Source organism: Canis lupus, chromosome 18 (genome assembly GCF_048164855.1).
Source record: "Canis lupus baileyi chromosome 18, mCanLup2.hap1, whole genome shotgun sequence".
NCBI classification, from domain to species: Eukaryota; Metazoa; Chordata; class Mammalia; order Carnivora; family Canidae; genus Canis; species Canis lupus.
This window is the reverse complement of record NC_132855.1, coordinates 24168823-24193613: the sequence shown is the minus strand read 5'-3', so window position 1 is coordinate 24193613 and position 24791 is coordinate 24168823. Positions and strand designations below refer to the sequence as shown.

Sequence of the window (24791 nt, the reverse complement as noted above, 5' to 3'; positions counted from 1 at the left end):
TTAGGTCTTTGATCCCAGCAGGGTCCTTCGATATATTGGTGTTTGCATAAGACAAGAAGTCAGTGGCCACAATTAAAAATTGGCTAATACAAGGGAACTGCTCAAAATAAGTATAAACAGTAGGAGCCAAAGGGCACCTGGGTGACTCAGTGGTTGAGTGACTGCCTTCGGCTCAGGTCATGTTACTGGGGTCCTGGGGTCAAGTCCCACATTGGGCTCCCCACAGGGAGCTTCTCCATCTGCCTATGTCTCTGCCTCTCTCTCATGAATAAATAAATCTTTTTAAAAATCTTTAGAAAAAAACAGTAGGAGCCAAGTTTCTCACTATCCAAGGAGGAAGTTACAAATACAGGAGGAAAATAAAATCCTGCAATCTTGGGCTCGAACTGGTGGTTATCAGTGTAAACTCATAGTTTCTAATATAGATACAGAAATCTGTACAGATGTATATGTCTGTCTATAGTATATATTTCCTAGCAATGCCCATGAAAGGGTTTGGGAGCAAAGACCTCACAATGAGAAAACCTAAAGCTCAGATCTTGGCCTCTACGTATCATTGAAAGACCCAGCATTCCTTGGAGAAATGGCTGATTCCAGGACTGGACCAGGGAAAGGTGTAAGGTGAGCCTGGAGCATCTTCTGGGCCAAGGAGTAGAGAGTGCTCAAAGAATCATGGGATGCATCTGAACACAAAGAAGCTTACAGGTCTCTCACTGGCAAAATTGAAGAGGATTTGAACTTCAAGATAATGACAGTAATAGATTATAACCCACGGAAATCAAGCCATACTGATAGGAATAAATTAGTGAACCAAAAAGCTTGAAGAGGAATGGCATTTTTATACTTTCAAAGTATCTCTTCACAAAGTCCTTATTAATAACAAAGACGAAGAGTCATTGCAGTAGCCCAGCAGACACCACCTTAACCAGGTTATCGAAGTGAACACCTCAGGTGATGGGACAACTTGAAACTGTGCACAACCTGAGAGGTGCAATGTGAAGACCATGGCATCATTTCTGAGGTAATCCTGCCAAAGATGTTTAATCTGAATCCAGTCACAAGAAAATATCAAATAAATCTGCATTGAAGAACTTCTACAAAATAGCTGTGATCTTTTTTTTTTAAGATTTTATTTGTTTATTCATAGACACACACAGAGGCAGAGACACAGGGAGAGGGAGAAGCAGGCTCCATGCAGGGAGCCCGACGTGGGACTTGATCCCGGGTCTCCAGGATCACACCCCAGGCTGCAGGCGGTGCCAAACCGCTGCACCACCAGGGCTGCCCAGCTGTGATCTTTAATAGTGTTAATGTCTTGAGTGTCATGGAAAGACTGAGGAAATGTTCCAGAATGAAGGAGACTAAAGAAAGAAATATGAGTAAGGCTAAATAAAAGTATGAGTAAGGCAACAATAAGTCTAAACTGGATCCTTTTTTTAAAGACACTGGGACATTTGGCAAAGCAAGACAATCCAAGGATCAGATAGTAGTAATGTATCAATACAAACGTCCTGATTTTGGTGATTGTACTGTGGTTACGTAGGAAATAAAAGTATTTGGGTGATGGAGCATCATGTCTGCATTATAGTCTCTTATACTGCATTTGTAAATGTTCAGTAAGTTTCAAAGTAAGCGAATTTTTTTTTTTTAATTTCTTAAGTAAGTTCTACACCCAGCGTGGATCCTGAACTCACCACCCTGAGATCAAGAGTTGCATGCTCTACTGCCTGAGCCAGCCAGGTGCCCCACATGGCTGTTTTCGTTTTTTAATAAACTAGGTCAGGGCACCTTGGTTGGCTCAGTCAGAAGGGCATGCAACTGGATCTCAGGATGGGGAGTTCCAGCCCCACCTGGGGCTTAGAGATTACTTAAATAAGAACTTTACATTTTAGCAGTTATTCCCAGTGCTCCTGTGGATTCCACTGTATCCAAAATCCGAAGATGTGAGCAAGAACAATGACCAATCATCCTAAACCAGCAGGAACAAACCTGTGATCCACCAAAGTCCTATTTGTTGCCTCTGGGAAACCACAGAGACCGCGAACCAGAAGAACCCGTAGGGTGTCTCACCGTACAAAGGAAAAAAAAAAAAAAGACAACGAAGACTTGTGGGCATGAGCTTAGGTAAAATGATAAGCTCAAAGCAAAGCTGAGCTGTGGGTGAAGGCATCAACCTCGGATCTGGACTGAGAAGTGGAGGTAGGACCGTGTTTCCTCGGAAATTACCAATTCAAGAAAAATAAGGAATGCCCCCTTCAGGAACGCCGCCTGATCGGAAGCTCTGCACCTGGGCACAAGTCGAAGCTGCTTCCCGGTGTCCAAGTGACTTCGTTCCTCCGGCCGAGAGTGAGAATGTTTCATTCTCTTTGATACAATTTCAAACAGCAGCGCGCACCTGACCCTTAAAGAACTGGCTTTCTAAGAGCGTAAGAATTGCAGTGTTCATCCAAAGGTGGGGCTGTGAGGATACTTTTCAGTTGCAGTCTGCCCTTAAAGGAAACAGTTTTCCGTTTGCCCTCTAACCGGTGTTTCCTGTTTCCCGCCTGATGAGTGGCTGCGCAGATCTCTGCTTTCTCAACGGTGCAAACGAAATACACAACTCGGGTCTCTCAAGCCACAGCTATCCCTCCCCTCCAGGTCCCCGCTGAAGACCGCAGTTCCCTTAACTCGCTTCCCTATCACCTCGCACCCTCAAGCCGCCCTCGAAATCCGCAGCCACGCTAACTCTCGGAGCATTCAGCTTTCCCAAGCTCGACCCGAGGGCAGGGGCCGCCCCGCTCTTCTCAAACCCTATTGGGCAAAATCCACGCCTCTCATCCCGGGGCCGGGCAAGAGAGACGAAAGGGCGCGAGAAGATGACGTCACGGCAGCGGGGAGGGACCTTCGGTTGCTTCGGGCTCTCCGTCCGCTCAGGGTGCTGACAGAAGACCGTTCCGTGGGCGACGCCGTCGCAATGACCATTTGTCAGTTCTTCCTTCAAGGCCGGTGCCGCTTTGGAGACCGGTGCTGGAACGAACATCCCGGCGCCGGGGGTGCGGGCGGAGGACGGCAGCAACAGCCCTCAGGTGACGTTCTCCTCCATCCGCCGCCGCTAGCGGAGCGGGGGAAGGCCTGGCGCCAGGGCCGTCGGGCGGAGAACGGGCGTCCGGCGTGGGGCCCGCTCGGCGCAGCGCGGCGGCGGCGCAGCAGTCGAGTGACGCTGACGTGCCCGCGTCGTCCGGCCTTCGGCCCCGCCCCCCGGGCCCGGCGCAGGCTCTCCCCGGCGCCGCTACCCGCTGTGTGGGCGTCCCGCTGATTTCTGCCGTGGGGATGAAGACAGAGTCTTGGCCTTTGGTACTAATGCGAAACCATGAGTTTCTAAGTTGGAAGTACGTGTCGTAACTGCCTTGTCTGTGGGTGGTAAAGGTCCGGAGAACTGGTCTAGGTCGACCCAGACGCCGCCTCGCTTTACCTAAACCCCACCTTCTGGGTGCTTGTTGTTTTTTTCTTCACCCTTGACACTCTAAGTATAATTTTTACGAAACTTTTCCCGAGAGAGAGAGGCTCGCAGCTGGGGGCCAAAGTCTGGATTCTTGGCTTTGGGGAAGTCGCAGACTCCTTTGAACGTGTGATGTCAGCTACAAAGCTCTTGCTCTGGCGAATGTACGTGCTCGTAACATTGAAGGTAAAATCGGAAGAGTGTGTTGCCCCAGTTAAGAACTCTGGGCTGTGAGGGAAGGGGGTGTCGGAGGACCGTGTGGACCCACCAGCTGGGTCTGAGTCATCGTCAGAGGTTTTGGAGTATTTAAGCCAGTTGTGCATGATGCGGAAGGATTGTGCTCAAGGAGAGGAGGAACCAGAAATGAAACCAACACAAGGTTTTATTTATTTGTTTGTTTGTTTATACAAAGTTTTAAAGGTCAGATGAACAGTCAGGTTTTTCTTTGTTTAGGATCGAAGCTTAAGTCCTTAAAGTTGTCACAAGATGCTGACCCCACTCTCTTCCCTTCCCTCTTTCAGGATTGTCCATCTGACCCATAATCTATGTTGCAGTGTGATTTCACCTCCGATGCCTCTTCTTGAAAGACAGTCGTTTTTGCATCACCCACACTTCACCTCGTGAAATATTCCAAAGCAAATTTTTTTTTTTCTTTTTTTAGGATTTGGGGTCTGATCATTGTGCGTGTATTTCCTGGGAAGGGGCTGCTTAATACTTGGCACTCTATAGAGACTCACTCTAGACGTAGTAATTAGAAAATAAATATTGAATGGGATTGATGGATGAAGAAAGCATAGATAAAACTCATCAAGTAAACAGTATTTATCTCCCAGAAACGAATGTTCTATAATTAATCAGTGAAGGCCAAAAGCTATGAATTTCTTCAAAGGATTTGGAACTTAAGAAAAATAAAATACCATTGACCCTCACACGAGGGATCTGTTTTCTTGTTAGGTAGTTGTAGAGTTGGGAGATGAACTTTCATGAAGGAGTATATCTCCCATCATTCTAGTTCTTAATATAATCTAATGGAGTGTCTCCTAATTTAGTCAGAAACAAGGCAAATTATCTTGGCCCCAACTAGGGAGTGATGAGTAAATGAGGTAGTCTAAGTGATAAGATTTTTTTAAATAGAGAGGAGAGAGTCCTGTTGGCTCATTGTGATAATTATGAAATATTAGAATCTGCTCATAATAGAAGAACTGAGTGCATTTTATTCATGTGTAAATTACAATCTCTCTATGAAAGATAGGTGGGTAAGTGTTTTCCCTGAGAGAAGATTGAATCAACTAGATTTAAGCATCTATTCAAGGACAGAGGGTGGAATCTAATTTTTTATGTCCAGCAACTCTTTAATACATTGTCCATTTTTCAGCCTTTACTGCTATATAGGGCCTAGTGGGAAAGCAAAGAATGGTAAAGACAGCTTTTTATCCTGAAGGAGCTTATGACTTAGGTTACATCCTAAACCCACTATCAAGCAGTTGTTTACTTAATAAACTTATATCACTGAACTTAGTAATATATCATTATTTTTCGATGGGTTTACAGTCCTCTCAATCTTGTTAAACAAAAAATACCATTAGACCATTACTTGATTTGCTGGTTACAAGTAACTATATAAATCAAAAATGAAGAGTTTTGTGATTTAAAATGAGTGGAAGTATGGTGCTTGTTGAATCTTTGCATCATGTCTGCACATAATAAGACAATATAATGAAAATTTTTGAGACTTAAAAGAGAAGTTGCCAATAAAATTATTTTATCGTTTATTTTCAGGTAGTAACAGACGTGGATGGAATACCACCAGCCAAAGATATTCCAGCGTTATTCAGCCATCCAGCTTCTCCAAATCAACACCATGGGGGGGCAGCAGAGATCAAGAAAAGCCATCTTTTGGTTCCTTCGATTCTGGAGCTTCAACTAGCAGGAACAGGGGGTTTGGATTGTCCCAGAACCCATTTGCTTCACCCAGTTCTGATGGGCAGAAAGATGAAAAGAAACTTCTGTAAGTGAAAGTCTTTAGAAAAAATTACTACCCATTTGCTCTTTTTTCAAAAATACCTACAATATTTTCTTTAAGAAAAGTAATACATTATTAAAAAATCAGAATAAGCAAAGACAAGAAAAAGTACCCATGATCCTATCACTCAGAGAGAACCATTGTTTTGCATATGTCATAGTACACTTCATTTCACTTAAAAATAGGTCACCCTTCCAAACCAGCACATTGACTTCTCAGGGCTAATTATGCTTTTTCCATTTTTCTATTGATAACACTATCAATATTTTTTTAAACACTATCAACATTGATAACACTATCAACACTGTGCATATCTTTTAAGGTAGTTCTGCTTAAGTTTGTTGTAATAATTAGTTCTTTACAAAATATAGGTAATTTAAAGCAATTTGTACTCTTGGTGATCACTTATAATATCTGGTATTTTTCATCCTAAAACTTCAACTACTTTCTTGAAAAAAGTTTCATTTGATTTCCTTCATTACTGTGGCACAGATTCCTTATCTTTTTTTAGATTTTATTTTATTATTTATTCATGAGAGAGACAGAGACACAGGCAGAGGGAGAAGCAGGCTCCATGCAGGGAGCCCGAGGCGGGACTCACGCCCTGGGCCAAAGGCAGGCACCAAACCGCTGAGCCACCCAGGGATCCTCCCTCCTTATCATTTTTAATAATGGTAGAATGTATGACTGGTGCCAAAATAGTCCCTGGCTCTCTCTCTGTAACTGTTGCCTTGGCTCCTGGGACAGAACTTAAATGTAGTCTAGTCTTTTATTTCCCTTAATAAATTAGAATGAATGGTAAACATTTTGAGCCATGTACCATATACAGTTGATTTTTTTGTAAAGGTCAAAGAGCAAACAAAGCCCTCCTTCCTATATTCAATGTTCTAAAAATCCTGATTTTAATCCAGTACCTCTGTGGTAACTATCGTTTTATTAATTGTAGCATTCTGGATGGGGGAGGGGAACATTTAATTTAGAGTCAGATCTAACCACAGCTTTGCCAATAAATTAGCTCTATGGACATGGGTCTGTTTTCCCCTTTTCCAAAAGTGAGAATTGGACAAAATGATCTCTAAAGTCCTACACACTTTAAAAATTTTATGGTTCTCTATTTTATGGTGCTTTCTGTCTTTTTCCAGTTAAATTATCATTGATGTTTATGGTAATGAACAAAGAAAGATTGGAGTTAGTATTGTATATTTTATAATATTATAGTTCTTTAAAATATGTATAGTTTAATAGTTCTCACTGACTAAATGTTAATGGTTTAGTTTACTGGAAAACTGAAACTATGAACTCTTTTGATATTATAATATTTAAAATCATGAAATAGAGTTCTTATTCCATAAATTCTGCTTTAAAGAATACTCTTCAGAAAATACAGTGGAAAAATCTAGAGGCATCTTGGTGGCTCAGTCGGTTAAGCATCCAACCCTTGATTTTATCTCAGGTCATGAGCTCAGGGTCAGAGATTGAGCCCTGTGTCACGGAGGAGTCTGCTGCACCCTCTGCCCTCCCCCACCCTTGCATGTGTACTCTTTCTCTCTCTCTCTCTCTCTTCTCCCTCCCTCCCTCCCTCCTCTCTCTCTCTCTCTCTCTCTCTCTCTCTCTCTCTCTCTCGATAAAAATAAATAAAATCTTTTAATAAAAAGGGGTGGGGGAGGCACCTGGGTGGCTTCGCCCAGGGTACTGAGACCAAGCCCCACAGGCTACCTCCCTGCTCAGTGGGGAGTCAGCTCCTCCCTCTCCCACTGCCCCTCCTTTTTTGTGCTTTCTCTCTCACTCTTTCTCAGATAAACTTTTTAAAAAATAATTTTTAAAAAACTAAAATTACATACTTACTACAATTTAAAATTTTAGTCATTGAAGATTGTAAACGATACATTTTAACAAGCAGATAAAAAAGATCCTTTGCTCTTTTTTTTTTCCCCCAGGGAAGGAATTATAAAAGATATGGAAATTTGGGAATCATCAGGGCAGTGGATGTTTTCTGTTTATTCACCAATGAAAAAGAAACCTAATATTTCAGGTAATTGAGAAATTTTGTGTTTTTAAAATACACTTAACAACTCTTATTTTCTAAAACCAAGATCGTGCCAAAAAAACTAACCACAAACTTAGCCACTGTTAGGAGAGTTTGGACATTGTTTAAAGTATCCCAGTATTCTGGCAGAACTTCATAATTCAGAAACAGAGATTAGAAGATACAATTCTTTTAAGATACCTGGTTCTCATGAAAAAATACTGAAATCAGTACCCACCACAATTCCCATTCGGTAAGCGCCCAAAGAATCTCTGCTTTCTGGGTTCCCTGTAGGTACAACTTCAGAACCTCTTAGCTACCTGGAGTGAATAGAAGATTCACATCCTACTTGCCATTAAGGCCTCGGCTACCTGATTCTGTTTTCCCTTTCTTTATATTTTCTTCCAAAGATAGTTATTTTTCATAAAGCATGTTGAGACCTATCCTAGAGATAATGTGTGAAGATAAAGAGATTTAGCTGGGCTACAGAGATAGCATTTCTTTAGAATGCTCTTTTCCCTTCCCGTTTTCTTTGGTCCTTAGTCCCTAAGCCCCTTCTGAACTGAAACCTAAAGTGCCACACGTTTCTAATCCCACTTCAGGTGGTCCTGGGCCTCTGCCCTATTGAGTAAACAGCAGGTACCTAACAAATGAGAGCCCTTGCAGTCCCTCAGAACTTTGGGATCCCTGCTCTCTCTCAGCTCTACCTATTCATTCCCTGTGAGCAGTGATGTCACACCAGTCATTATTTATTCACTCAGTTCAAGAAAATACAGAATTTTTGTGTCAGGCCCTTTTCTAAGATCTAAGGATATAGTGATGAGCAAGACAGACAAGGTCCCTCCCTTACAAAACTTATGTTCTTCAGAGAGGGAGAGGGATCCCTGGGTGGCAGAGCGGTTTGGCGCCTGCCTTTGGCCCAGGGCGCGATCCTGGAGACCCAGGATCGAATCCCGCGTTGGGCTCCCGGTGCATGGAGCCTGCTTCTCCCTCTGCCTGTGTCTCTGCCTCTCTCTCTCTCTCTCTCTCTCTGTGACTATCATAAATAAATAAAAAATTAAAAAAAAATTGAGAGAAGGAGAAAATAAATAATACAAATAAATAATTTTCAGTAACGTTTTCCTTTTTTTTTTTAAGATTTATTTATTTATTTGAGAGAGAGTCTGCATAAGCTGGAGGAGGGGCAGAGGAAGAGGATGAGGGGAACAGACTCCCTGCTGAGTGGGGACCCCAAAGTAGGGCTTGATCCCACAACCTGTGAGATCATGACCTAAGCTGAAACCAAGATTTGGATGCTTAACCAACTGAACTTCCCAGGCTCCTCTAAAAAATAATGTTTTTAGTATTTGAATGTTCCATATAATATTTGGGACATACTTCTACTAAAAAGTTATTTGTTGTATATCTGAAATTCAAATTTCACTGGGCAACCTGTATTATTATTTGCTCAACCTGGCAACCCTATCCTTGAGACCCTTTTAAAAACTATACAAATTCATATTTTCATAATAGTACTAAGACATTATAAATGTCACTCTGATGACATTTGCACTGTTTGTGCAAAGGCATTCATGAGTAAAACTTGTGTTTTAGCATGAATCAAGGCAGAGGCAACACACTGTACTAGCAGACTAGAATAGTCAATACAAAAATTTTTTTTAAGTTTTATTTAAATAATCTCTACAGCCAATATGGGGTTCAAACTCATAACCCCAAATCAAGAGTCACATGCTCTTCTGGATCACGCCAGCCAGGCACTCCAATAAAAAAAATTTTTAATGCATTTTCACTTAAAATTTTTGATGAAGAGGTAAAAATACTTGTTTTATTAATTTTGACTCTTGAGTGCATACCTTTTTAATCTTTGTGACAAAATGGGAAGGACACAGGATTGCCTGGGTGGCTCAGTGGTTGAGTGTCTGCCTTCAGCTCAGGACATGATCCTGGAGTCCCAGGATCAAGCCCCACATGGGGCTCCCTGCAGGGAGCCTGCTTCTCCCTTTGCCTATGTCTCTGTCTCTCTGTCTCTCATGAATAAATAAATAAAATCTTTTTTTTTTTTTTAAATAAATAAAATCTTTAAAAAAAAATGAGAAGTGCACATAAAGTGCTTCTGCCACAAACTCACATATGATGGTTATTTTTAGAGAAGACACTGAAGTTATATGGATTGTAAACTGAACTAGCCACTTTTTTCATATTTTTTTACTTGAAAGGTACTTGGCAACATTTTTTTTTTAAACTAATGAAGTGAGTCTATCACTTCAAAGAAAACAACTGACTATTGCCAGTGACAAAATTTGAACTTTCTAGTGAAAATTAGATAGAAAACTGTTTTCTGCCACTGTAAGCTTAATGACTTCTTAATATTTTTAAAGTCTCTTCTGATGAGATGGATAGTGATATTAACAAATATGAGTTTTTTATGTTGTAAGATGGCACATGTCAGCTTTTAGAAGTTCTAGGTGACTCAATGGACCAGTATTTTCCAAATGACCAGTGTATGATATTGTAAAATTATGCATGGTTGAAAATCCATTCTAAGTGCAAGATAAACCACTGGATTTAATATAATAGTGCAGAAAGTTAATTAGTATGGTTCAAGTTTGCATTCTAGCTAATTTTTAAGGAATTACAACCTGTCAAGTTTTGGGGTAGTGTCAGAGAAGAATATCGACAATTATCTGAAAAAGCTATTAAAGTCTTCTATTTCTAGCTACTTATCTATGTTAGAACAGATTGTCTTCATATATTTTAACCAGGCAATATATTGCAACAGATTGAATGTAGAAGCAGATTTAATCCAGCAATCTTCTCTTAAAGTCAAGTGTTAAAAAATTTACAGTCCCTCAGTCAGCAAAAAGCCAGTGACCCACTGAAAGTTCAGAAGAGGGTCAAGATTTTTAGCAATAAAATATTTTTAAATAAAGGTATGTTTAAAAATACTACGAACATAAGACATTGCTATTCATCTTACTAAATGTTTATTTTTTGCTTTAAAAATAGGCTATTTATGTTGATATGTAATTGGTTTCTTTTTTAAGATATATTTATTTATTAGAGAGAGTACATGCAGGGGGAAGGGCAGAGGGAGAGGGAGAGAGAGAATTTCAAGTAGACTACAAGCTGAGCACGGAGCCCGACATGGAGCTCGATCCCACAACCCTGAGCTCACAAGCTGGGCTGAAACCAAGAGTTGGATGTTCAACTGACTATACCACCAAGGCACCCCTGGTTTCTTATTTTTATGTGAATTAATACATATGGTCTATATTTCTTCTTTTTCATTTTAAATATGGCAAATATTGATGTATATAACCTATGTAAACAAAAGTTCTTTGGGACTGTTTAATGATTTTTAAGAATATAGATGGGTCTTGGGCCAAAAAAAGTTGGAGAACTACTGTCCTTAGATACCAATTTCCTATGCATCTAAAATGATACTGCTTTTGTACCACCCTTGAGAGAATTGAGAACATAGTCACATAATTTTCCATGTCCTGTGATTTCAGATGAGGAACAACTGGAAGAAGGAGAAAGTAACTAGAGGGATATTATTCCTTTAGTTAGAGTGGTTTTCCATTCTTAGGAAGCTATTAAAGTTGAGTCCTAAGTGAAAAGAAGGTGTCACTTTTGGGAATATTTGGGTAAAACATTCCTGGCAATAGGAATAGCTAATGCATAGGCCCTTGTAGGAATAAGGTTGGCAAGTTTGAGGATTAGTGAGGCCTGAAACCCTGGAGGAGAGTGAACAAGGGAAAGAGTCCTAGACGTAAAGCCATGGAGTTAGCCAGGAGCCAGGTCATGTTGGACCTAATTGTACTGAGCAGCCATGTGGAGCTGTAAGCAGGAGAAGGATATGATCTGATTAGAAAAAACTCACTCAGGCTGTTGTATGAAAAGAAACGGTCTGTAGGGAGTGGTAGGGCCTAAGAAGCAAAATAGAGACAAGGAGATGAGTTAGGAGACAAATGCTGGTGACTGACAGGGTTATAGTTACTAGCAGAGGAGACAGAATTGGTCAAATCCGTGTTCTGTTTTAGAGTTAGAACCGGCAGGATGCTGACTAATTAGATGTGAGGAAAGAGAAATGTTGGAGGATTCCTAGGTTTTTTGGCCTGAACGGTTAATCAAGATGGTATAAAGACAAAGTGTTGAGGAATCCAAAGTTCTAATTTGAAAGTTTAGTCTTTTTCTTTACACCCCACTGGGGTGTAGATGTCCATAGAGTTAATGATATCTGGGTTACAAGTAATTCTCTGTAGAAAATATCCTGAACATTGTTTTTCCTTTCTTAAAAAGTTTTTCTAATTATAAATTTACAGCTGTTACTATAGAAAACTTGAAAAACACAGAAATATGTAAATAAAACAAAGATCACCTGATCACAGAGGAAACAATGATAACATTTTAGAGTTATTTCTTTCAAAAATAAGTATAATCATATTTTCTGTATATATATATAAAATACATATAATTAGGATCATAATCTAGTTTTGTATTATACTTTGTTGTTTTCAGTTTGTCTCTACTACTAAAAATGCTAGAATGAACATTTTCATACATTAAACTCTTTGTTTATACGTCTATATTTCTGGAGGTTAAATCTAGAAATTTTATTAAGGACAGAAAGTATGAACATATTTTAGGCATCTGACGCTTAATGACAATTTTCCTCCAGAAAAGTACCTTTTTGATTCCTTAACGACAGTTTAGGAGAGTATCCATTTTACCACACCCTTCATAACGATAAATACCATCCATTTTTAATTTTTGCCATTAAGTAAAGCATTTTATCTCCATTTTTAGTTGATTTTTAAATTCACCTTTTTTATTTGATTTATTTGCTGTCTCTTTGAATTTTTTTGAGTTGGATGTTTATTATCTTTGCCCATATTAACTTATTTTTCTTATTGATTGTAAGTACTATTTATACATTGACATTAGCTCTTCTCCTGTCATATATGTTGCAGTTACAGTTTTCTCAGTTTACCATTTGTCTTTTAATTTTGGTTATTACAGTTTCTGGCATACAGAATATTTATTAAACAAGAAGCTTGAATGTATATGTAGTCAACTCTTTTTCTTTGTCATTCCTTCCACTCCATTTATCTTTAGAAAATTTCCCCCTTTGAAGATCAAATATCCAACCATATTTTATTCTAATTTTATACTTTATTAAACATTAGAATATAGGCTTTGAAATTTTTCTTTATGATAATGAAAATTTTCTTATGATCAACATCATATTTTGTCTAGCACTTCTAGCTTTACTATTAAAAGTATTGACATTTATTTTAAAGATTCCAATTGATTCCTCACTTCAGGTTTTACAGACATTTCACCAGAGGAGTTGAGGCTTGAATACCATAACTTCTTAACCAGCAATAACTTACAGAGTTATGTAAGTTTGTTTCCTATTCATCTACCTTGATACCAGATTAGCTGTTAATTACTGTCTTCTCTGTTTGTAGTGGCTTGCTTGTATGTTGGCAGAGTGGATGAGGTCTATAATTTTTCTCAAGACAAGGCTATTTTTATTTTCTAAATTAATTTCTTTGAAATTGGTTGGTTATCTAAAATGGTAATAGTATATTTTGACTATACAAGTAGGAATGTCATATTTTTATTACAAATTATCCAGCAATCAGTCCTAGAAGTCAGACTCTTTCATTTCATCATTTGATATTTATGGAACATCTCTTAGGTGCCGACAGACACCATGATGAATTCTAGAAAAACAAAGTGAAATAGGACACAATCTGTTTGTACAGATTAACATTCTCACATATCAGATGTCAAAAAATAAAAAAGTTGGGCTTGAATAAGTTTGGTGCTTAAAGGAAATAACATCAACTGTATTTTTGTGTTTTCTACAGTCATGATCAAGCATTTCAACTAGTATACATGTTTGCCTCCCATCCAGATAAAACTCTCTGTGCTTTCACATACTTGAGGTTCTGAACCAGGTGACACAAGGAGTTGGAGAACAGGGAGGGAACTACAGCTGGAACATCTTGGACAAATTATGTATAAGTTATGGGCCATAAAAATGTTTCATCAGCTTTTTGTGATTTGAGCAAATAAAGACATAAAGTTGGAGAAACAAACTTCTAAACACTCAATATTGACTCGTTATTTTTCTGTCTTCTCTCTTCAGCTGAATTCCCTTCAACAGTTAGTAAATCAATGGAGAAACAGAATAAATGAACTGAAAAGTCTGAATACATCAGCTAATATAGCTTTGGTGAGTATTGAAAAATTTTCTGTGGGAAGTATCTTATCTATTGCTTTTTTTTGCAGAGAATTTCACTTTGGATTTGGAAAGCAAGGCTAAAATTCTCTGTCAAGAATTATGATACACACATTCTCAAGACTATCATCATTTAAAGTCACAGCCCTAGAATTGCTTTCTCTCTGTTCCTTAGTCAGAAAAGCTCAGATAACTTTGCTTTCCTAAAATGATTTTTAGGGTAAAGTTTTTTACTTTGGTGGTCTAGTTTTGAAAATATCACATAAATTCAAGAATACCAGATTATCAACATTTACAAAGAAATTGCTATGAAAAATGATCTGAATATAAGTTTAGACTAATGTATACTTTTATGACTGGAAAACACTCACCATATGTTCCCTGACTTATACAGAAATACTTTTAGTAGATATATACCTACCTGTTTCCAAAGATATTATCTCTGACTGTATTATCTCTGTCAATAAAATTATGATGTTTCTATTCCCATAAAAATTTCTTAAGAACCTTATTTTGAAATAAGATAAATTTACAGTTTCCCAGGCGATTTATGTTTCTACTTTCTGAAAAGGCTATGAGAGTTGTAGCTGCCTAACTTAGTAAATGACTGGGTGACCGTTCCAGCATTCCACGCCTTAAGTATGTACTTTCTAGACAGACTCTTGGGAAAGCTAATTTCTTCACCATTTAGTTGTTATAATGCCATTTAAATTTAGTAGGACTTCTTGGAAGTATTCTCTCCCCATGTGAGAGGTGGCCCACCATCCCTACTGCTAATGTAGAAGGGGTAACTGAGTCCAAAGAACTGCAGAACTTCCCTTGGGGTTAGAAGTTCTTTGCTCTTTGCCAGCTTTCTAGGGGACCCTCCATAGGTGAGGATCTTATCTTAGTCCACCTACAGTGAGTTTAGCATATATCAATAGTTCATTCTTTGTTCTTTTAATTCAGTGTTTGTGTATAATATGTTTATCTATATACCCATCAATGAATATTACACTGAAGGAGAGAAAACTAAAGAAAAACCTCATCAGGGTGCCTGGGTAGCTCAGTCAGTTAAGCATCCGACTCTTGATTTCGGCCTAAGTCCTGATCTCAGGAGCCCTGAGTTTGAGAAGCAACTCTACCCTCAATGCAGAGTCGGCTTCAAATTCTCTCTTTCTCCCTCCTGCTTAGTCTCTTTCTCTCTCTCCAATAAATAAATTTTTAAAATCTTTAGGAAAAAAAAGAAAATAATCCTCATCTATAGTGACAGAAAAGGATGAGTGGTTCCCTATGCCCAGGGATTTGGAGAGTTTTGACTGAAAAAGAACACAAGGGAGTTTTTAGGGGGTGATAGAAGTATTTTAAATCTTGATTGTGGCGGTGGCTATAAGTTTGTCAAAACTCATCAAAATTTATATGTATATGTTTTAAATAATATATATATATAAATTTTACATGGATGCATTTTATTGCATATAAACTATGCCTCAATGAAATTGATTTTTGAAAAATGCTTTTAAGGTTTCCAAATGAGAGAAATCATATTTGTTTTGAGTTGATTAGGAAAAGATTCTTGGAGATAAGGAGTAAAGGAAAAGTTCCTTGAAAGGGAGATTAGGATTTCAGTATGCAGAGATGAAAAACATTTCTAGAGTAGAAAATAGCAAAAACAGAAAGTATTCTCAGGAAATAGGAAATGTTTAATTTTAATAGTAAGCTTTTAATAATGTAATTGTGAATCAGCTTCAGTTCAAGTATTAGACTAAGCAGAGTGGGTAGTCTCTAAAGGCCCTTTACCTGAATTCTAGATTTCTTGGTAATCAACCTATAGACATTGAAATGTATTACAGTGGGCAGCCTGAGTGGCTCAGCGGTCTAGCGCCACCTTCAGCCCAGAGCATGATCCTGGAGACCCAGGATCAAGTCCCGTGTCAGGTTCCCTGCATGGAGTCTGCTTCTCCCTCTGCCTGTGTCTCTGCCTCTCTATCTCTCTCTGTGTGTATCTCATGAATAAATAAATAAAATCTTGAATGAATGAATGAATGAAAGAAAGAAAGAAAGAAAGAAAGAAAGAAAGAAAGAAAGAAAGAAAGAAAGAAGAGAGAGAGAGAGAGAAAGAAAAGAAAAAAGAAAAGAAAAGAAAAGAAAAGAAGAGAGAGAGAGAAAGAAAAGAAGTTACAAAAATATTTTTTCTGATTTTAATATATACTCATTGAAGAAATTTAGAAAATATTTTAGAAGCATAAATAAAATCACCCATAATTCATCAGCCAGTTGCTCTTACTTCATTGAGATTTGTCCATTTTTTTCTATGCATATTCATATTGTGAGCACTTTTCTATGTTAAACATATTTTTAAGTGTTCATTTTTATTTTTTTTCATTTTTAAAATTGAATTTGGCTGTAAAGTGTATAGAAAAGGTAACTGAAAAAAAAAAAAAAGAAAAAGAAAAGGTAACTGAGAACTACTCATCAATTACTTTATTATTTGCCCACTTTTTTTTTTTTTTGATAGCTCTCAGATCTAAAGGATGGAATAAATCAAGCAGCACCTGCATTTGGATTCAGCAGTACACAAGCAGTAACATTTGGATCACCAGGTAAATGATAAAGTAATGCAAGATTCATTAATTTTAGAAACATAGGATTTTTAAGTTTTAGATCATAAACATAAAGTATGAAGGTTGAGTGGCATTTTATTTTATAATTTTATTTATTTTTAAAATTTAAATTCATTTAATTAACATACAGTGTTTTATTAGTTTCAGAAGTAGAGTTCAGTGATTCATAAGTCTTTGTATAACATCCAGTACTCATAACATCACATGCCCTCCTTAGTTACCCCATCCTTGCTTCCCCTCTAGCAGCGTTCAGTTTGTTTCCTATGATTAAGAGTCTCTTATGATTTGTCTCCCTCTCTGATTTTGTCTTGTTTTATTTTTCCCTCTCTCCTCCTATGATCCTCTGTTTGGTTTCTTAAATCCCACATATGAGTGAGATCATGTAATTGTCTTTCTCTGATTGACTAATTTCACCTTCTAGTTCCATCCATGTTGTTGCAAATGGCAAGATTTCAGTATTCCATTGTGTGTATATATATACCACATCTTCTATCTATTTATCTATTCGTGGATGTCTGGGCTCTCTCCATAGTTTGGCTATTGTGGACATTGCTGCTATAAACATTGGGGTGCAGGTGCCCCTTCAGATCATTTATATCTTTGGGGTAAATACCTAGTAGCACAATTGCTGGGTTATAGAGTAGCTCTGTTTTCAATTTTTTGAGGAACTTCCATACTGTTTTCCAGAGTGGCTGTACCAGTTTGCATTCCCCACCAACATTGTAAGAGGGTTCCTCTTCTCTGCATCCTGGCCAACATCTGTCATTTTCTGACTTGTTCATTTTAGCCATTCTGACTGGTGTGAGGTGGTATCTCATTGTGGTTTTGATTTGTATTTCTCTGATGCTGAGTGATGTTTAGCATTTTTCATGTGTCTGTTGGCCATTTGTGTGTCTTTTTTGGAGAAATGTCTTTTCATGTCTTCTGCCCATTTCTTGATTGGATTATTTGTTCTTTGGGTGCTAAATTTGGAAAGCTCTTTATAGATCTTGGATACTAACCCTTTATCTGATAAGATGTATGCAAATATCTTCTCTCATTCTCTCAGTTGTGTTTTGGTTTTGTCAACTATTTATTTCCTTTGCTGTGCAAACTTTTTTAACCTTTTTTTTTTTTTTTTAATTTTACTTATTTATTCATGAAAGATACAGAGAGAGGGGCAGAGACATAGGCAGAGGGAGAAGCAGGCTACCCGGACCCACAGGGAGCCTGTTATGGGATTCGACCCCAGGCCCCTAGGATCACCACCTGAGCCAAAGTCAAATGCTCAACCACTGAGCCACCCAGGTGCCCTGCAAAACTTTTTTTTATCTTAGTGAAGTCCCAATAGTTCATTTCTGCCTTTGATTCTCTTGCCTTTGGAGACTTGTCTAGCAAGAAGTTGTTGTGGCCGAGGTCAAAGAGGTTGGATTTTGATGGATTCCTAGGACTTTGATGAATTCCTATATCACATTTAATCTTTAATCCCTTTTTATTTTATTTTTGTGTATGACTTATGAAAGTGGTCCAGTTTTTTTCTTCTCCATGTGGCTGTCCAAGTTTCCCAACACCATTTGTTGAAGAGACTGTCTTTTTTTCCATTGGAAATTCCTTTCTGCTTTGTCAAAGATTAGTTGACCATAGATTTGAGTGTCCATTTCTTAGTTTTCTCTCTTCTATTCCATTGATCTATGTATCTGTTTCTGTGTGCCAGTACCGTACTGTCTTGATGATTACAGTGTTGTAATAGAGCTTGAAGTCCAGGATATGATGTCACCAGCTTTGGTTTTCTTTTCCAACATTCCTTCTCAGGGTCTTTTCTAGTTCCATACACATTTTAGGATTATTTGTTCTAGCTCTGTGAAGAAAAGTTATGGTATTTTAATAGGGATTGCATTGAAGGTATAGATTGCTCTAGGAAGCATAAACATTATAACAATATTTGTTCTTCCAATCCGTGAGTATGGAACATTTTTCCATTTCTTTGTGTCTTCCTCAATTTCTTTCATGATTGTCCTACAGTTTTCTGAGTACAGATCTTTTGCCTCCTTGGTTAGTTCTTTTCCTAGGTATCTCATGGGTTTTGGTGCAATTATAAATGGAATCAGCTCCTTGATTTCTCTTTCTTCTGTCTCATTGTTAGTGTGTAGAGATGCAACTTATTTCTGTGCATTGATTTTATATCCTGCCACTTTGCTGAATTCCTGTATGAGTTCTAGCAATTTTAGGGTGGATCTTTTGGGCTTTCCACATAGACTTTCAAGTCATTTGTGAAGAGTGAGAATTTGACTACTTCTTTGCCTATTCAGATGCCTTTTATTTCTTTTTGTTGTCTGATTGCTGAGGCTAGGATTTCTGTTACAATGTTGAACAACAGGGTCATAGTGGACATCCCTGCCATGTTCCTAACCTTAGGGGAAAAGTTCTCAGTTTTTCCCCATCAAGAATGATATTTGCTGTGGGCTTTTCATATATGGGTTTTATGATATTGAAGTATGTTCCCTCTATCCCTACAGTGTATGATAAATCCCACTTGGTCGTGGTGAATAATCCCTTTAATGTACTGTTGGATCCTATTGGCTTGTATCTTGGTGAGAATTTTTGTATCCATGTTCATCAGGAATATTGGTCTGTAATTCACCTTTTTGGTGGAGTGTTTGTCTGGTTTTGGTATCAAGGTAATGCTGGCCTTATAGAAAGAGTTTGGAAGTTTTCCTTCCATTTCTATTTTTTGAAACAGCTTCAGAAGAATAAGTATTAATTCTTCTTTAAATGTTTGTTTAAATTCCCCTGGGAAGCCATCTGGAACTAGACTCTTGTTGGGAGATTTTTTATTACTGCTTCAATTTCCTTGCTGGTTATGGCTCTGTTCAGGTTTTCTATTTCGTCTTGTTTCGGTTTTGGTAGTTTATGTGTTTCTAGTAATATATTCATTTCTTCCAGATTGCCAGATTTTTGGCATATAGTTGCTCATATAATATGTTCTTATAATTGTATTTCTTTGATGTTGGTTGTGATCTCTCCTCTTTCGCTCATGATTTTATCTATTTGGCTCTTCTCTCTCACTTTTTCTTTCTCTCTCTCTCTCTCTCTCTCTTTTTTTTTTTTTTTTTTTTTTGATAAATCTGGCCAGAGGCTTATCGATCTTACTCTTTCAAAGAACTAGATTCCAGTTTCATTGATCTGTTCTACTGTTCTTTTGGTTTCTGTTTCATTGATTTCTGCTTCAGGATTTATTAATTCTCTTTAGGCTTTATTTGCTGTTCTTTTTCCAGCTCACTTAGGTGTAAGATTAGGTTGTATATTTGAGACCTTTCTTGTTTCTTGAGAAGGCTTGTATTGCCATGTACTTCCCTTTTAGGACCACCTTTTCTGCATCCCAAAGGCTTTGAGCAGTTGTGTTTTCATTTTCATTTGTTTCCATGAATTTTGTTAATTCTTCTTTAATTTCCTGGTTGACTCATTCATTCTTTAGTAGAATGCTCTTTAACTTCCATGTATTTGAGTTCTTTCCAAATTTCCTCTTGATTGATTTCCAGTTTTAAAGTATTGTGGTCTGAAAATATGTAGGGAATGATCTCAGTCTTTTGGTATCAGTTGAGACCTAATTTGTGACCCATGATGTGATCTGTTCTGGAGAATGTTCCATGTGCACTTGAGAAGAATGTGTATTCTGTTGCTTTAGGATAAAATGCTCTGAATATATCTGCAAAGTCCATCTGGTCCAGTGTGTCATTCAAAGCCCTTGTTTCTGTGTTGATCTTCTGCTTAGGTGATCTGTCCATTTCTGTAAGTGGGGCGTTAAAGTCCTCTACTATTATTACATTATTGTCAATGTGTTTCTTTAATTTTGTTATTAATTGGTTTATATGTAAATGGGTACTCCCCTGTTACAGTCATAAATATTTACAATTTTTAAATCATCTTGTTGGATAGACCCTTAATTATGGGATAGTGTCCTTCCTCATCTCTTATTACAGTCTTCAGTTTATATTCTAATTTGTCTGAAATAAGGATTGCTTCCTCAGTTTTCTTTTGATTTCCATTAGAATAATAAATGGTTTTCCACCCCCTCACTCTCAATCTCAAGGTGTCATTAGGTCTCAAATGAGCCTCTTACAGAAAGCATATGGATGGGTCTTGCTTTTTAACCAGTCTGATACCCTGTGTCTTCTAATTGGGGCATTTAGCCCATTTACATTCAGAGTAACTATTGAAAAATATGAATTTAATGTCATTATGTTACCTATAAAGTCACTGCTTCTATATATTGTCTCTTTACCTTTCTGGTCTTTGTTATTTTGGGGCTCTCTCTTTGCTTAAAAGATCCCCTTTAATATTTTTTGCAGGACTAGTTTAGGAATCACATATTATTTTATTTCTGTTTGTTCTGGAAGCTCTTTATCTCTCCTCCTATTCTGAATGACAGCCTTGCTGGATAAAATATTCTCAGCTGCATACTTTTCCCATTTAGCACCCTGAATATATCATGCCAGTCCTTTCTGGCCTGCCAGGTAGATAGGTCTGTGGATAGGTCTGCTGCCAGTCTAATGTTTCTACCTTTATAGGTTAAGGACTTTTTGTCCCCAGTTGTTTTCAGGATTTGCTCTTTGTCTTTGAAATTTGCAGGTTTCACTATTAAATTTCAAGGTAATTGACCCATTTTTATTGATTTTTAAGGGAGGGTTCTCTGTGCCTCCTGAATTTGAATGCCTGTTTCCTTCCTGCAGATTAGGGAAGTTCTCAGCTATAATTTGCTCCAGTTTACCTTCTGACCTTCCCTCTCTCTTTCTTCTTCTGGGATCCCAATTATTTTAATACTGTTTTGCTTTATAATATCACTTATCCCTCATATTCTCCCCTCATGATCCGGTAGTTGTCTCTTTTTCTCAGCTTCTTTATTCTCCATCACTTTGTTTTCAATATCAGTAATTCTCTCCTCTGCCTCATTTATCATAGCAATTAGAGTCTCCATTTTTTAACACATCTCATTTTTTTTTTATTTCAACTGGGTAAAATTTTAGTTCTTTTATTTCTCCAGAAAGGGATTCTCTAGTGTCATCTGTGCCTTTTTCAAGCCCAGCTAGTATCTTTATAATCATTATTCTGAACTCTAGTTCTGATGTCTTACTTATTATATCCATACCGATTAAGTTCCTGGCAGTCAGTACTGCCTCTTGTCTCTTTTTTGAGGTTTTTCTGTCTTGTCATTCTGTCCATAGAGTAGATGAATAAGAGAACAAAATGCTAAAATAGCAACGACCCCAGAGAAGTATACACAAATCAGAAGAGACCTGAAACCGAAAAGAAAATTTTAAAAAAAGAGAAAATATATAATCAAACAACTGAACATAATAGAGTAATACAATATATCGAGTGTATTTTAGTCTCTTTGTTAGAAAACTAGATCCCAAAATTGTAAAGAAAGAAAAACATATATGTAAAAAAATTAAATACAATGAAAGAAGACGTTGTAACTGTAAAAATGAAAATTAAAAAAGACTTTAAGAGTTGATGGAATAAGAAATTGGAAAAGGAAAAAGAAAAAAATTAGACTGAAAAATCATGAGAAAATACCATGAATTCTATATACTGTTTTCCCCTAGAGCTGGAGTTTCTCAGTTCTGTGTGATCCGTAAACTTGGTCTTAGCCAGATATTCTTGGTGAAATTCTGGGTTAGGGGCCTGTTGCATTGATTCTCAGATTTCTTTGCCCTGGGCAGAACTGCACAGCCCTTGCCTGGGGGCCAGCCTACGTAATCTGCTCCAGATTGTTCTATGGGGCTTTTGTTCCATGAAGTCTGTCCACACTGCTTTAGAAGATGACAATGAAAATGACAGCCTCCCAATCTCTAATCTTGACCGGAAAGCTCAGGGCCCCACTCCTCAGTATACCCTCAGGAAAAAGCAATCAATCAGTCACTCCCATCTCCCTGGTCTCTGTCACACTCTGTGCTCACCCAGCCTGTGACTGAGCATTTTTTGCTCAGGCACACAACTGTTTTGAGTCTCCAAACCCTGTTGACTCCTGCAGTGCACATACCCACTGCACCTCCCTGTGAGGAGGAAGGAAAGTCTCACTACAGGTCTGCCCCTTGCTAGGCTCTTGCTGCAAGAGCAGTCACTTGAACATGCCATGGTTGGTTCTTAGTTTATGGCAACACTGAGCAGAAAGCCCACTCCTGAGCTCGCTGTTTGCAGCCAGCTTCCCTACTCCAGTGCTTGGGAACTCTGCCCCACTCAGGCACCCCTGTGCCTGTATCTTCCTGTGACCCTGGGGATCCTGACCACACTACCCCAACTTAGGATTCTGTCCCACTTCACCACCTGAGTGCCTTTCAGACGGGGACATCCTTCACCATGGCGGACTTCTAAAAGTTCCGATTTTGCGATCCCCAGCTATATTGCAAAATTGATAAAGCTGGCTTTCTGGTGGCTGGCTTACAGAGGCTCCCTCCTCCCGCAGTTTATCTTCCGATATAGTGCCTTGGATTTACTTCTCCGCACCTCCTACCTTGCAGAAAGTGGTTGCTTTTTTTATTTGTAGAATTGCAACAGTTCTTTTCTCCAGTTGAGTTCACAGGTGTTCAGATGATTTGATAGCTATCTCGCTGAATTCCTGAGACCAGACAAAACTAGGTCTCCTACTCCTCTGCCATCTTCCTCCCTCTCCTTAAGTGGCATTTTAAATCATCCTTGCAGATTCTACTACCTTCCATAATGTAGCTTCAAAGAATTTGGCTCATCAGTCATCTGTGAAATAGGGGTCAGACGGCATGATTTTTGAAAGACCCCATGGCTCAGGCTTTCAAAGTATATTTTGAAAATGGTTTTTCAAAAGTTTATGGCTACTATGTAGCAGCACCACTGAGGACCTCCTTTTCACTGAGTATAACAGCATAGTTTTGTCTCAAGTGACAATATGTCACTTTTTTTTCTTTTTAGTTTAAAAGAAAAATTGTTTAAGATACAGGGGTAAAAATAGTGGTTCTCAGAGACCAATAAAAAGGCAAATTAGGACTGAGGAGTTTGTACTGTCATAAAAAGTATGAAAATAAAAGTGGCAACTCAGGAAGTATTTTAGCCGAAAACTAAAGATGTCAGTTATTAGAGTAGGATTTCATCAGATTCATCTTAGTTGAAAGCTAGAAGGGCCTCGAGAATCACTCTATTTGTGTATACAGGAGGAAACTGACATGAAGTGACTACATTTGCTTAAAAGAATATAACTAAGGAAAGAGTCAACTTCTTTGATAATTGACATAGCTGATTTATATGGGGTTGAGGCAGAAAGTGAAAGTCCACCTCCTAATCCCAGAGGTTTCTGAAAGCTATCTCCATCCAGTGAGGATAATCAAATGAGATCAGTATGCAGAAAGAACAACAGGTTTAGTAGATTTGTCCTAGCTTCTTATTTTCACTTTTCCTTCCATTCAGTAAGCTTCTCACATTTAAACATGGCAGAAATAAGAAAAAACTGAGGGGTGGTTAATATGGCTACATTTTCTGACTATTGTAGCTTATTTTTTTCCTTTTCCTTTTCCTTTTTTTTTTTTTTTTTTTGTAGGTTTTCCAGGAAATAGCAGCAGTACTAGTGCTCAGAATTTTAGTTTTAAACCAAGCTCTGGGTTTTCCTCTGCCTCTTCTGGAAGTCCTTCTTTATTTGGGAATACTCCAGCATTTGGAGCTGCATCCTCTGCCAGTTCTGCCATCACTACTTCTGTTCCAACGTTTGGATTTGGGAAATCTTCAGTCACATCTGCTGCTTCGTTTTCTTTTAAAAGTCCTGCAGCATCTGGTTTTGGGTCACCTGGATTTTCAGGATTTCCAGCTTCCATGGCAACAGGCTCTGTTGGAGCTCCAGGGGCCCCAGCCTTTGGAAGTGGCAGTTCTGTGGCTAATTTTGGTAATCTAGGCTCACATTCTCACACTGCTTTTTCCAAGTCATCCAACGACACCTTTGGAAATAGTAGCATATCCACCTCTCTCCCAACCTCAAATGGCAGCACCATAACAGATAATGTATTATTCACACCGAAGGATCAACTAACAACAGAAGAACTAGATCAATTTCAATCCAAGAAATTTACTCTGGGAAAAATTCCTTTAAAGCCACCACCTATGGAACTTCTAAATATTTGAAAGGACGATTCTAAATACAGAAAAGAACAGCTCTTAAAATTGTCTTGAGTGGTTTGTATAAAATTGCTTTGAGTGGTTCAAATATATACGTATATATGTATACGTACATATACTTACACGGGATATAAACTTTCAATAATAACTTTAGGGGATTTGAAATTCAATTATTTTTTTCTAAGTAAAGTATATGAAATACTCAGCAAGAAGTTTTTTTTTTTTACTTTAATTATGAATGGAACTGAAAAAAACTGTCATTGTGCACTGAATAAAGTGCTATTTTCATTCTA

At 38.0% G+C, this 24791-nt stretch overlaps 1 protein-coding gene across 7 annotated transcripts; it reads left to right on the top strand.

The window, feature by feature from the left end:
• Window positions 1-1118: 1118 nt before the first annotated feature.
• On the top strand, window positions 1119-24791 carry NUP42 (nucleoporin 42). 7 transcript variants are annotated; one of them, XM_072783795.1, is made up of 7 exons: window positions 1119-3065; window positions 5258-5486; window positions 7439-7533; window positions 12855-12931; window positions 13688-13774; window positions 16278-16362; window positions 23930-24791. In XM_072783795.1, the coding sequence occupies exons 1-7, from the start codon at window positions 2954-2956 to the stop codon at window positions 24502-24504; spliced, it is 1260 nt and encodes a 419-aa protein (XP_072639896.1). In that variant the 5' UTR covers window positions 1119-2953; the 3' UTR covers window positions 24505-24791. The 7 variants fall into 7 exon arrangements, with proteins under 7 accessions (XP_072639896.1, XP_072639902.1, XP_072639897.1 ...); XM_072783800.1 differs by lacking the exon at window positions 1119-3065 and adding an exon at window positions 3210-3368; XM_072783799.1 differs by lacking the exon at window positions 1119-3065 and adding an exon at window positions 3210-3664.

Excerpts from the sequence above, each read along its gene's own strand:
- NUP42 (XM_072783795.1), top strand. The coding sequence starts at position 2,954 with ATGACCATTTGTCAGTTCTTCCTTCAAGGCCGGTGCCGCTTTGGAGAC. Across the intron at positions 5,487-7,438 it reads AAAGATGAAAAGAAACTTCT|GGAAGGAATTATAAAAGATA; the intron begins GTAAGTGAAAGT and ends TTTTTCCCCCAG. Across the intron at positions 13,775-16,277 it reads CATCAGCTAATATAGCTTTG|CTCTCAGATCTAAAGGATGG; the intron begins GTGAGTATTGAA and ends TTTTTTTGATAG.